This window comes from Hevea brasiliensis, chromosome 11 (genome assembly GCF_030052815.1).
Source record: "Hevea brasiliensis isolate MT/VB/25A 57/8 chromosome 11, ASM3005281v1, whole genome shotgun sequence".
In the NCBI taxonomy this organism is placed as follows: domain Eukaryota; kingdom Viridiplantae; phylum Streptophyta; class Magnoliopsida; order Malpighiales; family Euphorbiaceae; genus Hevea; species Hevea brasiliensis.
In genome coordinates this window covers 97,943,797-97,960,009 of record NC_079503.1, presented here as the reverse complement: position 1 = coordinate 97,960,009, position 16,213 = coordinate 97,943,797, and the positions used below count along the sequence as shown (strand labels likewise).

The 16,213-nt window shown below is 30.7% G+C and overlaps 2 protein-coding genes and 1 pseudogene across 2 annotated transcripts; 2 read left to right on the top strand and 1 right to left on the bottom strand.

Annotated features, from left to right (window-relative positions):
• Nucleotides 1-3,803: 3,803 nt before the first annotated feature.
• Nucleotides 3,804-4,541, top strand: LOC131170379 (probable inactive receptor kinase At2g26730). Its single transcript, XM_058129428.1, has one exon. The coding sequence runs from the start codon at nucleotides 3,804-3,806 to the stop codon at nucleotides 4,539-4,541; it is 738 nt and encodes a 245-aa protein (XP_057985411.1).
• A 292-nt stretch (nucleotides 4,542-4,833) lies between these two features.
• Nucleotides 4,834-7,616, bottom strand: LOC131170378 (probable F-box protein At4g22030; annotated as a pseudogene).
• A 4,283-nt stretch (nucleotides 7,617-11,899) lies between these two features.
• Nucleotides 11,900-13,362, top strand: LOC110655976 (probable F-box protein At4g22030). Its single transcript, XM_021812476.2, has one exon. It carries the CDS (start codon nucleotides 11,971-11,973, stop codon nucleotides 13,228-13,230), a length of 1,260 nt encoding a protein of 419 aa, XP_021668168.2. The 5' UTR covers nucleotides 11,900-11,970; the 3' UTR covers nucleotides 13,231-13,362.
• The last annotated feature ends 2,851 nt before the right edge of the window (nucleotides 13,363-16,213 follow it).

Genomic DNA, 16,213 nt, shown 5'->3' with positions numbered 1-16,213 from the left:
TGAGTTTTTCCAGGTGGAAAGTATTGGGCAAGAAATGCATCAGTGAGCTGCTCCCAATTTGTAATTGAGTTGTGAGGTAAAGAATCAAGCCAATCCAATGCTCTATCTTTCAAAGAGAATGGAAACAATTTTAGCCTTGCTGCATCATCAGACACTCCTGGTTGCTTTTGCATGTCACAGATCATAACAAACTTCTTAAGATGAGTATGAGGATTTTCTGAAGGATGACCTCCAAATTGAGAATTCTGAATCATTTGTAGTACTCCAAAATCCATCTTATAACTATTTGCATCAATTCTTGGTCTTGCTATACTCTCTCTTAAATCATCAAAATGAGGAAATGCATGATCCATCATACTTCCCTTAGGCACATTAGCATTTACAACTTCTTCACCATGAGCTGCATTTTCATTGTTTCGATCATTTTCAGCATTATCACCACCGATTCCAACTCTTTCTTCAGCCATTTCTTGTTCAATTTCAGCTGCTCTCAATGCTTCTTTTCTTCTTCTGGTTTCTTTCTTGTTGGCTCTACAAAACTTCTCAATTTCAGGATTAAATAATAAGGATGTGTCACTTGTGCTTCTAGCTCTTCTCATAAAAGATTAAGAGTACCTAAAAAAGAACAAACAAACACAAAATGAAAAGATAACAAAGATAAAACTATAAACACTAAAATAATCAAGAATTCAATCTTAAACAAACAACTCCCCGGCAACGGCGCCAAAAACTTGATGTGTCCCAACCGCAAGTGCACGGGTCGTTCAAGTAGTATAGAAAAAGATATCGTTCCCACGAGGAGTTGTGTTAATGATTGAATTTTTTATGTCAAATAAAATATGTTAAAATTGTATTTTAATCAAATTGATAAAAGAAATTTAGGAATTTGAAGCATAAGGTATGAAAATGCAAAACTAAATTCAAACAATGACTAATTTAATAATTCGCAAAATAAAGAAATTGATAATAATGAAAATTAATAAAATGAGATTAAACTAAACTCTCAAAAGTAAAATTCCAAGCAATAATTGATGAAAGACGATTCTGGAGTTAAGGGTTCATATTTAAGTCATTTTGGGATTTTTCCTACCTAGCCCAATCCATGAAATTTATGGGTTTAAAGGAGATTAATTCTAAAATCCCTTGAAAACTCTTTCGAGTGAGACAAAGAGTGCCTTAATTAACTTAATCCTACTTTCGTGGAGTTAAAATTAACCAAGACCCATTAGGTTCTTTAATCAATCTATTAAAACCCTCTTAACTCTTAGTCTATTTCTAGATCTAAGTTAATTAAGTCCAATTTCTTGATTAACTATCACTTGGTTTTCTCCTTTCGGTGCTTCAACCAAGGATTAAGAACATAACTTAATGGGGCCCTTCATTAAGCATGTGAATAAGCACACAAGAAATGGATTAAACCTCATAAATTCATTAAATTGGGACTAACCCAGTTCAAATCCACAAAAATAACTAAAATATTACATCCCTTACTCCAGAATCAAAGTAAAACTACTCACTATCCATAATAATTACAAGATATACTGAGTTTATATGGAAATAAAGCTTTAATCTAAGTTAAGAAACAAAAAGCTCAACACTAGAAATGTAGGAAAAATGTAAGAAAAGAAAGAAATCTCCAAATCTGATTGGAAATGGTGTGGGAGAGGTTTGTGACTCTTCAGCTGCTCCTCCTCTCTTCTCCCTTTTTAATTATTCCTCCTTGTCTCCTTTCTAAAATGGGAAATGAGGCTATTTATAGCATTTCTGACATAGAGCCCTAAAATGGTGTGTTTTAGGAGGGATTTTCTGAGAGAATCTTCTGCCAGCTCATTAATGAAATCTTTGTGGGACTGCATAAGTGGACTGCATAAGTCATGCAGTCCCTTATGCGCTACTGGTTTCTGGCTCACTTATGCGAAACTGCATGACCAGGCGCATAGGTTATGCACAATTCCGTGAGATTGCATAAGGGGGCGTGAATCTGCATAAGCCATGCACTCTCCTTATGCACAATTCGGCAGGTATTGGAACAGTGATTTTTCTCTTTATGCAGATCTGCATGGCTTATGCGGCAAGTTATGCGCAATTTGGCCAATGTATATTTCAACTTTGAAACTTGTTTTTGGCATCTTTGGCTGTATAGATCACTCCTCAATGACAAAATTTCTTTTTAGTCCATCAAAAATACCATTTTTCCTACAAAACAAAGTAAAAATTACAAATTAATCCAAAATTGACAATTATGAAAAACTAACTAAATAACTAATGAAATTAGCTAAAAGTGACTAATAATCAAATAAAATGGCTATGAAATTAAACCTAAATGATTATGCAAAATGTATGCATCACATATATGTCTTTGTTAATCAAACTTGTTTTTTATGAATTTCTAATCATTATAGTGACAAGAATTTTCTAACCTCAAATAAAAAATCTAAACTTTTTTGGTAAACAACTAAGGAGTGACACAATATGCATGCAATTAATAGATAGCTGTTTTTAATTTTTTCTAAATTATTATTTTTTTTAAAATATTTTATACTTATAAGTATCAAATCACCAATATACCCCCAATATTTTTTAAAAATTTTAGGGAGCTAATGGCCTTCTGGCCCAAGTGTGGCTCTATCCCTGTGATTAATGGATGGCGGCGAATCCAATTCCTTAACAAAGCCTATTTGCTTCCCTAAGAATATGTTGGACAACGTTTGAAGAGCTAAAAGATTATTAGCAATAGAACTGAGAGATGAAGCAAGGCACCAAGTTCGGGCATAAAACCCCAAGACACCAATTTGGATGTAAGTGCGGCGAAATAACCAACAGATCAAGAACCTTTTGAACTAAAAACATGAAAATCTACTTACTTGTTTCTCACCATTGATTTTTAACTTCGTGATATTAAAATGACCTTTAAAATTATAAAATCTCGAATTTAAATTTCAATCAGAATCGAATAAAAAAAATTTTACTTGTGGTACAGTATGTTTTTGTATTATTTTAAAGTTAGAGTCCTGGGAAATTTTTATTAATAAAAATTATTAAAATTTATTAGTTGATTTTTAAAATTCATAAAAATAATTAAAATATTCCTATTAATTTAAAATAGGATAAATATAGTCCTTCTGTTACTATTCCACGAAGAAAATCATTAGTTAAATGAGAGAGGATTTGGTCAAAAGAGAGAAACACATGAAATGTCCAAAAGAAATACCCCTAATAGCTAACAACCAGCTAAAGGGGAAACGAATCAACCAAAGGGAAGCTGCAAAAAACAGAGAATGAATCGCAGAAGGTATCTCATTCTTCTATAACTCCGAATGAATCAAATTAAATGGTTGGGCAGTAGCCTGATATTAACTTGCCAGTAACTATAGAGTTAATTAAATCCTATCCTATATATTATTTACGGTTATATAATGTATTCTTAATAAAAAATAATTAAGAGTCATGGTGAGGAAGGCTTTGTGGATTGGATTTCACATGTGGGATATTCCATTGTTAACCATTTTATTTTTTATTTATTATGTAAAAGAAAAAAGATATATTTAAAATTGAGATACAACTAAAGCTCAAATACAGCCTAGTGTAGTAATTCAAGCTGCAGGCTCCTAATTTGAAATTATTGTTTGAGTCCTTGGCTTATTAATTTTTGGTCAAGTCCTCTCAGGCAAGTACATCCACAATATTACAAAAATTCTCCTAGTAAGTTCAGTCAATCAACAACCAAAAAATAAAACTCACCCTATAAAAAAGACACCAGATTATACTTGCTATACCACAGAATTCAATTTATATAGCCAAAGATGGATCGAATTCCTTCCAAGGTGCTCCTCATTGTCATCTTTCTAATTATCTTTCCCATGTCAAATTCAGTAGAAGAAAATGTGAAGCAGGCGCTAGCGCAGTTCATGGCTAACCTTTCGCCAGGAAATGGTCAAAATAACCAGAACTGGGGTTGGAACTTGACTTCAGACCCCTGCAACGATGAATGGGTGGGTGTGTCCTGTGACTCGCAGTCGCAAACCGTTAAGGGGATAGTCCTTGGTGAGTACAATTTCACTGGAACTCTTGATGCTTCTTCTTTATGCATGGTGAAGTCTCTTGCAGTCTTGAGCCTCATATCAAACAACATTGTTGGCATTATACCAGAAGAGATTGGAAATTGCACAAGCCTAACTCACTTGTATATAAGAAAGAACAAATTCGTGGGTGTCATTCCTGACGCTCTTTCCCAATTGAGTAACTTGGAAAGGCTCGATATATCAAACAATCACTTCTCTGGTGTGATTTCTACCATGTCTAGAATTTCAGGCCTGGTATCCTTCCTTGCTCAGGACAATCACCTTTCTGGGGAAATACCAGAATTTGATTTCGTCAATCTTCAGCAATTCAATGTCTCTAACAACAATTTCATCGGTCAAATTCCTGATGTCCAAGGTAGGTTTGATGCAGACAGCTTTTCTGGTAATCCTGGACTATGTGGAAAACCATTACTAAACACATGCCCACCTTTAGCTGCACCCCCATTTGCAGAACCATGAAAAAAAATCTTAGTTGTTCTAAACACACTGCCTTCGCCATTATGTTAATTAGCCTGTTCAATTGCTCTGAAATAATGTACCATTGCAGGGAGAGGTTTTCTTTCATTTTAGAAGATTAAAAGCCCTTTTATCCACAATAAATTAGCTAAATTATTGATATTATCAATATGAACAATACATATTAGTGCTTAGTGCAGAATTGCAGTGAGTAATTACAGACAAAATTTATGTTAGATTATATACAATAACAAAAATTTTACATCATCAATATTATGGATAATCTAATAGGGTACTAGAAAAGTTTGCTTGCAAACTCTTTAATATCCTCTCCATTTCTTGAATAATATGTTGCGAGATGCTTGAGCTCTGATAGGCTCCTTCCTAGCGATAAAGCCACCTTCATTTCTTGCTCTTGTCCATTTTCTCGTCCCTCCACCTTTCTTTCTGTTATATTAGATTCAATAGTTTCTTCCATAAGCTTAAAAAAACCGGCGTTGCTTCGATACATCTCAGACACCATCCCTACTTGTCCACCATGCTCCATTGTATTCACGATGCTTGCTAGAGCACCAGAGGCAACTCCCACTATCACAGCCCATGGATTAGTACCCATGAAAGCAGCTCCTAGAGATCCAAGGCCCGTCAACAAAGGACCAGAAATGGCCAAGATCTTGCGTCCTTTCAAGGCTTTTTCACCCAATTTTAATTACTCTGCTTTATCTTTGTTCTTTAAAATCCCATCAATCTGTCTCTTTTCATCTTCTAATTCTCTATTCCAGCCATTTCCAACTATCATCCTACCAAACCCTTTTGCTTGTTTTCGCCTTTGCTGTGGCCACTAAACTGCAGGGTCAACACTTGATGGAAATTTTTGGAATTTTTGAGACACAGATAAGTTTTGGGTAAGATTATTTTTCTTATTTCTCAGTTAGTGGTGCTTAAATGCAGTGTTTCTTGGATAGAAATAGTTAGAGAAAAATTCTAAGAAAAATATATGTGAAAGTAAAATTATTTGGAGATATTCTATGGTGTTTCTTGAATTTTTAAGTGATTGTGTAATATTTTTGAAAAACATATATAGGTTTTAGTTGGATTTTTAGCATATTGGCATATAAGATTATATGAATTTATAGTATTTAAATTTTATATGATTATTTGAAACTTGAGAATAGAGAGTTAAATATATGTATGTGGAATTGGGCTGAATTAAGAATATGTTAGCTGTTGAAAACTTATGGAATTAAGTAATATTTTTGATATAATATTTTTATGGAGCTATAAGTTGGATGATTGAGTATGTTGATATAATTATTGGCTTATGGAATTAAGATTTGAGGCAGGAAGATTAGTCTAAATTTAATGGGAAATGCTGTTAAATTTTATTGGATTTTTAATTAGAAAAGTGGAAGTTTATGGTTGATTTTGATTGATTATTGTTATGGTTTTAAGAGGAGCTTTTGATTATGGTTTTAAGTGGATGGAAGGTGATATTTGCTAGTTGGTATCATGAGGTCAGGTGAGTAGTATTTACAATATATGACATAAATTTGCTTCTTAATTGATTCTTGATCCTTTGAAAATTGAAAATTGTGATTTGCTTTCGATATTATTGTTGATTATTTTATTCATCTTTATTAGTCAATCTAATTCCATTCTATTGTTGCTCATTGCCATTCCAATATTTCATGCATACTAGCAAGTCTAGAAAGAGAGTTGGAGGTTATGAAATTGAGATAAATGGTAAATGATAATGAGATTAAAGCTTGTATAGAGAGATAGATGATAGTAGCAAAGTTCAGCAGATGTGATTTAATATTTTAGAATTATAAGAAGAATTATGAGATTGTGAGCGTTTATGATGGAATTGCTTGGCTACTTTAGATAGAAATGATTTGTTTGCTAGAAGATGGTTATTGGAATTTATAAATTTGATGGTCTATGGCATTGACAATCATGATATGCTCTTGTATTACTATGAGATATAAAATTATATTTAGCATATTTGCTTCCGTTAGAGGGGTGCCGGAAGTTCAGCTTAGTGCAGTATGAAAGGGCTGCTCATAGAGAGGGTGAAGCCACCACTGTGAGATTTGACACAGCGTTGCTATAATTTTTATATCTATTTCGATACTCTGGCATATCTTTGAATGTCAAGTACCAATTATCGATAATTTTTATATATGTGAGGAATACTTGGAGACTAGGAAGAATATAATGAGTTATTTGGTGATTTTAGAATTGCATAGCATGTTGATTTAATTATTCAATTTATTCAGTTTGTTTTAATTTCTTATTTTTTTTCATCTATCCATTTAGCTTATTTCTTTTATATTTCTTTTTGTTGCATGATGTATATTGTAAAAACCAACTCACTGGGTAGTTTATACTCACCCCACTCAACTCATCAATTTTGCAAGAAATTTAGGGTGAATATCGGGTATCAGTTTGATGAATCTTAGAGCTTTGATTGGCTAGACTCCGTGGTTCTGGGGAAACAAGGGAAGGAAATCTACAGGAGAGGATAAGGGTGTTAAACAAGTCCACACATGGTAGCAGCAGTGAGAGTGATAAGATTAATGGAATTTAAAAGAAGGTGATTCCAGTTATCACGCTGCTCTCTAATGTTTTTGTGCATCTCCACTCCATCTGCCACAGCCTCCATGATTGAATAAAGCTTGGCAATCACCAATGGATCAGAATTATTCACAGAATTATTAACATTTATCCTAGAAATTGACTCCTTTTCCATCTGGGTAGTAGCGGTTGAGGGAATTATAAAATCACCCTAAAGCTTAATTCTTCCATCAAGCCTCTATTGGAGGGCTTGGGGAAAGAGAGAGCGGTAATCCAAAATTTGGGTTCATTTACAGTGGCTCTAATAGTTCCTTTGCACAAACATGATGGAGAAGAAGATGATGAAGAAGCTGAGAGCGGCATACTTGAAGCTTGAAGGGCTGCCATGCCTTCTTGCTATGATTTTATAATATAATCACAATGAAGAAATTGTTTGTGGATGGTGATGCAATTGGTTACTGAGAAAATGGGTTAGGTTTTGGAGAACCTTTGAAGACTTGAAGGGAGTGCTTTTTGGGTTTGAGGTATCAAATTGATACGGTATGTATATAAGGTGGAGGAGGTTGCTGAAAAATAAGAGATTGAAAAGGTCTGATAGTTGAAACTTAGAATTTTTAATTGGGAATTTAGACTAATTCCTCTTCTCAAGTTCAATTGGTTTTAAAATTAGACTAAATAAGTGTCCCTCAATTTGGCTGCATTTGGTGCCCTTGACTAATCTCACGAGTTTTTACTTTTTAGGATCCTGATTTTGACTTTGAAGAGCAATGAGCAGCTCCGTCCACTTTTATACGACGCTTTTGATAAATTATTTTATTTAAAATTATTTATAGTTTTTAAAAAAAATAAAGAGTAATAATTATTTTTTTAATTTTATTTTTATCTTGACTAAACATAATAATTATTTTTATAATCTTTTAAAAATCATTCCATCACTTCACTCTGATTAGTATAAAGAGAGTAATAAAGATAATTTTTTTTTATATTAAAATGAGCTTAAAATAAAAGAATCCTTTTTAAAAATAGAATGTAAATATATATTTCATTTAATGCACTTTTTACATCCATTATCTGATGTATTACTGTACTTTTTACACCTATTAAAAAGTTTGTCTAATATATTATTTTCGTTTATTTTATATGTTACTAATATAGAAAATTATCATTAAAATTATAATTTTTCATACTGTTGAAATGCATTAAATGAATTTTAAAAGGTTTGCATGCACCTATTAAAAAAAATTTTCTGTCTTTCTGTTAATTTTATTTTTAGTCCAAATTAAATAGCTGAAGAATTTACGTCCATTTCTTTAAGAATTTATTAATTCATGCGGTGTCCTTTCATTGACATCACATCACATCAGTTTTCAACTAAGTATACCGTACTAACATAAAGGAATCTCGTTGAACAGAATATCAGTTTTCAACTAAGTACACCGTACTACCATAAAGGAATCTCGTTGAACAGAATATGCAAATATGCCACTGAATCTCAACCTTTGTAATTTATTGATTCTTTAATTGATTTGAAAAGAAGCCGTCTGAATTGAAGTTTCTGTATGCCAGAGATTTCTGTTTTACAATGTCAATGGACACTGATGACTGACAGCACCCCGACTGTAATTGTCCTGCATTACAAGTGAAATCGTTTCAAAATCGATCAATCAAAGAGCACAATATTCATGAATAAGAACAGTCTAAACTCCATGTTAACCCCTATCCGGGTAGTTGAGTTCAATCTTCCACTTCGGGAAATTAAAAAGATAGAAAATTTGATTGCTTCCTAGCCTCAATCATGACCACCCATCAAAAATAGAGCTGAAATAATCAAGAAAACACAAAGCGAGAGAATAAATGGAGGGACCTTAGTTCTCAAAGGATGATGCTGAAGCTGTAAAAAATATTGTTGTAGTCCCTTCTTTGCCACTAATTCCATGTAGGTTCTGAGGGAAAGAGTGATTTATTACTGCTTGGACCGCTTTCTACTCGATTTCTCTTGGCAAGCTAATAAATTTATCTTTGTTGTCTATCTCTGGCTCTAAAATGTCCATCTTGCGTTGCAAAGACGTAGAAATTGCAAGTCGATGTGTGCATCCCCCGTCTCCGTGGCGGCGGAAAAGTCAATGGGTCAAAATCCTAGGATACTCACATAAGGGTCAGCATCTGAATAATCAAATTAAATTAAATTTTTAATTAATTAAAATTTTAATTAATTTAAAAAATTAATCAAATTAAATTACATTAAAATTAATCAAAATTAAAAAACATTTAGTTAATTATCGATTATAATTGAATTAAGCAAAAAATATAATATATATTATATATTATTAATTAATTAATTATTAATAAAAATATATTTATAAATTTTATTTATAAAAGATGATAATATGATTTATTGTGAGTAAAAAAATAATCACAAGTTAGTATTATTATAAAATTATAAAAATAATAATTATAATTAATCTATTAATTAATAAAAATTTAATTGTTTTATTTACCAAATTATAGATAATTAAATTAATAAGAGAAAATCAAAATTTTTTAGAATTAATTAACAAAAAATAAAATTAAATTAAACTTACCCTTATTGAAATAATTGAATTTTATTAGTTATATTTATTATTTTTTTTAATAATAGAACAATGTACATTTCTTTCTTCACTTCGTTTTGGATATGGCTTATTGTGATGACTAATTAATGGGTCGCATCAGAAATAAATTTTAATACTTTTTATATTTATATATATAATTTTTTAATAAATTATAAAAAATAAAATTTAAATTTATATAAATAAGAATATTATTCTTAATGTATTTAATAATTTATCAGTTAAAATTAACCTAAATACTTTTAAAATTTTTCTTTTTTATTTTAAAAATTAAATTCATCTTATGGTCTTCATATGCTTTATTTAAAGTAAGCCCTCAACCATCAAATTATTGATTCGAGGACCATTAATTTTTTTTTCTTTAGTAAATGTTTAATGTGAAAAAAGTTTAAATTAAAATAAAATAAATTTCCTCCCATGTTTTTGTATTATTTATTTTTCTTAATTTTATTTAGAATTAACAATAATAAATTTAATTTAATGATATTAGAAATTTATTGTGTTGACAATTTATTTTGTAAAATTAGTAAATTATCTTTTTTTTTTTTCTAAAAATAAGTTTATAATTGAAAAAAGTTTTTAAAATTTTGTTTTTTTATATTATTTAACCTTTTATTCATTTTTGTTTTCAAATCAGCTTAAGTACATTAAAATTAATACCATTAAAAAAACCATACGAGGTAGCTATTGCATTTACAAACTTGCCATTGATCATATATACATGGATTGAATTTTCCGAAATTAGTGTGACCTATTAATCTGATTCAAATTTAAGACATATGATAAGAACTATTTATTAAATATATGTATCTTACATTTTTATATTTTGAATCGATTTAATATAGATCGATAAGAATTTTTGCTCGTGCAAAATAATTACTACTACTAAACAAGAAAAAGAAAAATAGAAGTAATTAAGGTCTTGGATTTGATAATTTAGCAATAGCAATATCAAATGGGCATAAATTTTAACTCATCTTTTGAACCATTCAAAGCGAAGAAAAACAAGAAAAGAGGAAAAAGGTATTTACTTCAATTTACACCCCATGTTATAGCTTCAAGACTAACATTAATGTTTCATGGCCAAGAATGCAATGAAAGTGGGTAAAAATTAAAATTAAATAAATATATTTTTTCTATTTGACATTTTACCTTTTCAATTATTTAATAAAATGTTCTTAGGGATCTTACATCGGTTATGAAATGTACGTTAGTATAAGTTATATAAGAATAAATATTCTGTTAAAGTTGTCATAATTTTAATAATGATTCATTTTCGTCACTACCCTGTGTGTATGTGTGTATTATCTCTGACAAAATAAAGACAAAAAGCTGAGAAGAGAGTCAATGTGCGTAAGTCTAAGATAAAAAAATCGAGACAAACCCATCTACCAGTAGGTTGAGTGTGCGTGAGTGTGGATTATATGAGAATTATGACTCTATTAAAATTATCATGGTTTTAATAATAGTCCATTCCCGCCATTAATTTATAAGTGGGCGTGTATTCTATCTTTAAAAATAATTATCTAATAAAAATAAAGAAGCTTTGATTTCTTGATAAAGAAGCCATAGACTATGTAGGAATTCAAAAAATTGCAAAATTCTATAGTTTTATCCAACGCAAGGCAGCCGTAAGGGTTAAGACCATCTCAACTTATGCCCTGTGGGGATCGATAGGAAACAGCAATGAAATGGGAGATGATTATGCATGATGACCTAATTCATTATGTATGAATTTTATTTATTTTATAGTTTATGATTGAAAATATAAAATATTTGATGAAACAATATTTAATTTGTGATAAATTAGATTAAAGAAAATTCTATTAATTAACATATCATACAATTTATTAGGGAGATCTATTAGGCAGGGTTTAAATTAGTATTATATACTAAATTATTCCTGACTTCTTTCTATAATAAAATTTCTCTACTTAAAAAAAAAATATAATACAATCCAATCGAACCCAAGCTTTTGAAAAATTATACCCTGAAACGGATTTAACATGAAAATGAGGAAGGAACGAGTCCAGTCAAATGGGCATAGTCATTAGTCAGCTTGATCAAGCAGCCCATATTTTCAATTTTTCAACCCCCTTCTCTTCTCTTCGCTTATATATTTGGTAGTACGAAACTATCCCATGCTATGAGTTATAAATAGGTTCCCTTTGTGTCTCTTCACCTCCATTATCAGCTACGTACAGAATAAAATTAAAGCACACAAGAAAACTAAAAGAAAACCATTCATGGCTTCCCTACAAACTTCAGGTCTTCTATTCTCTTCCTCATCAAGTACTACTTCTTCAAAAAGAATCCATGCTGCTATTTCTGTCCCTAAACTTCCTAAAATCCGTTTCCCACTACCTAGAAATTCGATTAAGGAAATGATTTTAAGAGGTTCCTTCTCAAACACCGTCCCATTAGAAAAGAATGCCGCTACCACAACAATAGATGAACCTTTCATCAATTCCACTGCTGCTTCTTCTAAGGAAATTTCCCAGCTTTATGCCATCTTAGAGACTGTTGCTGATAGGGCTGAGATGCATAAAAACGTTGGCGAGCAACGTGACAATTGGAATAAACTTCTTTTGAACTCCATTAACATGATCACTCTCACAGCTACAACCATGGCTGGTGTTGCAGCAACTGGTGGGGCAGGAGCTCCTCTTTTGGCATTGAGGCTGTCTTCAACACTCTTGTTCACTGCAGCCACAGGCATGTTATATATAATGAACAAAATACAGCCCTCACAGCTTGCAGAAGAGCAACGTAATGCTACAAAATTGTTTAGGCAGCTTCAGAGCCAAATACAAACGATACTTGCTCTTTATGATCCTGCTGAGTTGGACGTGAAGGATGCAATGGACAATGTATTGAATCTTGACAAAGCTTACCCACTTCCTTTGCTGGGGAAAATGATTGAAAAGTTTCCTGCAAAATTTGAGCCTGCTGTTTGGTGGCCCAAATCTCATGACTTCCAAAGAAAAAGCAAAAGACCTGGAAAGAATGAATGGAGTGAGGAGCTGGAAGCGGAGATGAGGGAGGTTATTGAAGTGATAAAAGGAAAAGATACAGAAGATTATATGAGGCTAGGAAACTTGGCACTGAAGATAAACAAGATTTTAGCCATCTCAGGTCCATTGCTCACAGGCATTGCAGCTGCTGGGTCTGCATTTGTGGGTAACGTTTCTTGGGCGGCAATAGTTGCAGTGGCTGCAGGTGCATTAGCTACCACAGTTAATACGTTTGAGCATGCTGGCCAGGTTGGTATGGTGGTTGAAATGTATAGAAACTGCGCTGGATTCTTCTCACTTATGGAGGAATCAATCGAGTCTTCATTAGAAGAAACAGATTTTGACAGAAGAGAAGATGGAGAAATGTTTGAAATGAAGATGGCTTTACTGCTTGGAAGAAGCTTATCAGAGCTTAGAGAACTTGCCCAAAATTCTTCATCTTCTCGTATATACGGAATCGAAGTAGATGAATTCGCTAGCAAACTCTTTTGATGTTCATAATTTTTTTGGTCCATGTTTATAATCTAATTAGTTCATTCTTTTTTATGAAAACTTCTTTTTGTATATATCTTCTGAGAGGGAAATGTATTCTATTAATACTCTGGAATCTGTTTATTCTTCATGCCCACAGAAGAGCGTTGCTTAGTTCTTGCTCTTAATTAATTTTATATAAATCGTTCACCATTTTGTTATTTAATGTTCTATTGATAATATTTTTCCATGAGTGATCTCTAACTCAATATGTAATTATGATTAAACAGGAAATATAAATCTTAATATAATTTGCAAAATAGAACATGATTAAACATAATATTAATATTACAATAATATTAAAAAATCTAAAATTCTTTAGTATATATTTCTCTTTCAAGAACAATTACGAGTGGCAATATGTATAAGATCACTAAAAACATGAAACTTATTTTTCACCATTGATTTTTAGCTTAACGATATTATAAAACTCAAAATTAAATTTAGTTGAATTAAAATAAATTTACTTATTTTACAACATTTTTTTTTTGAATTTTTTTAATGTTAGAGTCTTAGGAAACTTTTATTAATGAAAATTATTTTTTAGTTAAATTAATGAAAAATACTTTTTCCCTCAAAGAAAAAGTAATTAAGACATTTAATTAATAATCTCATAATTTAAAAATAAAATCATTATATATTAATAAACTTTAGCTGCTTGAATCATCTTTAGAATTATTCTGAGATCGAGTTATAAAAAAAATCATTATATAAATTTTCAAAAGTTTATAAAATGACAATAAGGGAATAACACATATGCATATTCGCAATTATAATTAAATTTTTATGATAATTTTCTTTCATATTTAAATATTAATAAAAAAATTAAATCTTATAGCTTGGTTCAAATATTTTCACGGCCACATTTATTGAAGGATTTTTTTTATTATATATATAAAAATAACCATTAATAATTTTAATATTCTAAAATTCCTCTTTTAATATATATATATATATATTCCACTAAAAAATTATTAGATTTAGCAGTAATTAATAATTTTTATTGTCAAATATATAAAATTTATTGTCATAAATTTATTACAGTAATATCTAAATTATTGCATATTATTACTATAAAATTACATTCGCAGGTATTTTATTAAAAAAATTATGATTATTGTAAAAAAAAATAATGTTGCATAGAATTTTTAATAATAACAAAGATTGCTGCCATATCTTTTTTATACACATATAGCAATAATTATTCATATTCCTGTCTTATATGTTAGTTTTATAAATAACAAAATTAATGTCATTATAAAATTTTTATTGTAAATTCTAACATTTAGTAAAAAAATTATTTTAATAGTATACCATAAAAAATAATAAAGAAGTAATGTTTCCATAGTCAAGAACCGAAAAAGGTATAAAAATTATAATAATATCTTTTTGATTATTTATTTTGACGCAAATTAAAGTATGAAATACGAAACCTTAAAAAACTTAGAAATAATTATCAATAATTTATATGGGTCTAGACTAGAAATTTAAATTTTCTAATTTGATACAGTTTAATCCATAGGGCTGCCGTGAGGAGACCTCCTCCATCTAGGGGTGGCCACGGTTCGGTTTCGAACCGGAACCGAACCGGAACCGGTTCGGTCAAAACCGGACCAAAACCGGTCAAAACCGGGTCAAACTGACGGACGAACCGTCCTTCTACGGTTTGGTTCAGGTTCATAATTTTTAAAAATCGTGAACCGGCGGTTCCGAACCGGATTGAACCGACGATTCCGAACCGGACCAAACCGACGATTTAAATACAAAAAATTCAATAAATACTTCATTCTACTCCTAATTCATTTATATATATATATATATCATTAATTCTCTACACTTTCTTTAATTCTTAATACTCTTTCAATTTCCCTCAAATTTTTTAAATAATTATTTTCTACACTCCTTTTAATTCTCAGTACTTTCACAATTCCCCTACTTTATTATTTTTATACTCACTGAAATTTTTAATACTATCTCAATTACTCTGTTATTATTTTATATCTTCAATAAAATTTTCAATACCCTCTATTTTGATTTTTTTTTATTTTATATTTTTTTAATTATTAATTATCATATAATTTTTTTAAAAAGGGCAAATAATACTCAATTCAACTAAGCTTTTATCCCAAAAATTTATTGGGGTCGGCTATATGGATTCTTTCTCCACTCTAAACGATTTTGGGTTAAATCCTCGAAAATGTGTAATGCTTCTAGGTCATGTTGTACTATTCTCCTCCAAGTCGGTTTAGGTCTACCTATTATTTTCATTCTATCCTCAACTCAATATGTTCTACTTGTCTAATTTGAGCTTTCCTATGTCTATGCTTCATATGACCAAACCACCTCAATCTCCCTTCTCTCAACTTATAACTGAAAATTTTGATTCCTCTAAATCTTAAAGGGATACATAGGTAAAATTAAGTTTATGCACCTTTTTCTATTTTTTTTAAATTAGTTTTTTCTCTAGTTTTTTAATAAGTTCAAGTCTTTGCTTATTAAATTTTTCTTAAAAATAAGTTATTTTTATTCTTATTTTTCTTATTTTATTTTGATTGAAAGATTTCTAAGAAAAATTAAAATATTTTTACAAATATAACTTAAATTCTAAATTAATAAAATTTTTCAATAATTTTTTCCTTTAAGTTGCTCTTAAACCGCCCCTAAACCGCTTTCAAACCGTCTTGAATTGTCATTTTTCGAACCGTCCTTTAAACCGTTTTAAACCGGGGCTCGAACCGGAACCGGCGGTTCAAGAACCGTCTTCCAAACCGTCCCATGACGGTTTGGTTCAGGTTCATGATTTCATTGAACCTGAACCGGCGGTTCAGGAACCGTAACCGGCGGTTCCTGAACCGTGGCCACCCCTACCTCCATCTATATTGGAAGGGAAAGAACTATATATGAAGTGGGAGAGGACATGTAACTTTGAAGGTATTTGATATAT

Bases quoted from the DNA above. Each gene is read 5' to 3' on its own strand.
- LOC131170379 (XM_058129428.1), top strand. From the start codon at position 3,804: ATGGATCGAATTCCTTCCAAGGTGCTCCTCATTGTCATCTTTCTAATT.
- LOC110655976 (XM_021812476.2), top strand. From the start codon at position 11,971: ATGGCTTCCCTACAAACTTCAGGTCTTCTATTCTCTTCCTCATCAAGT.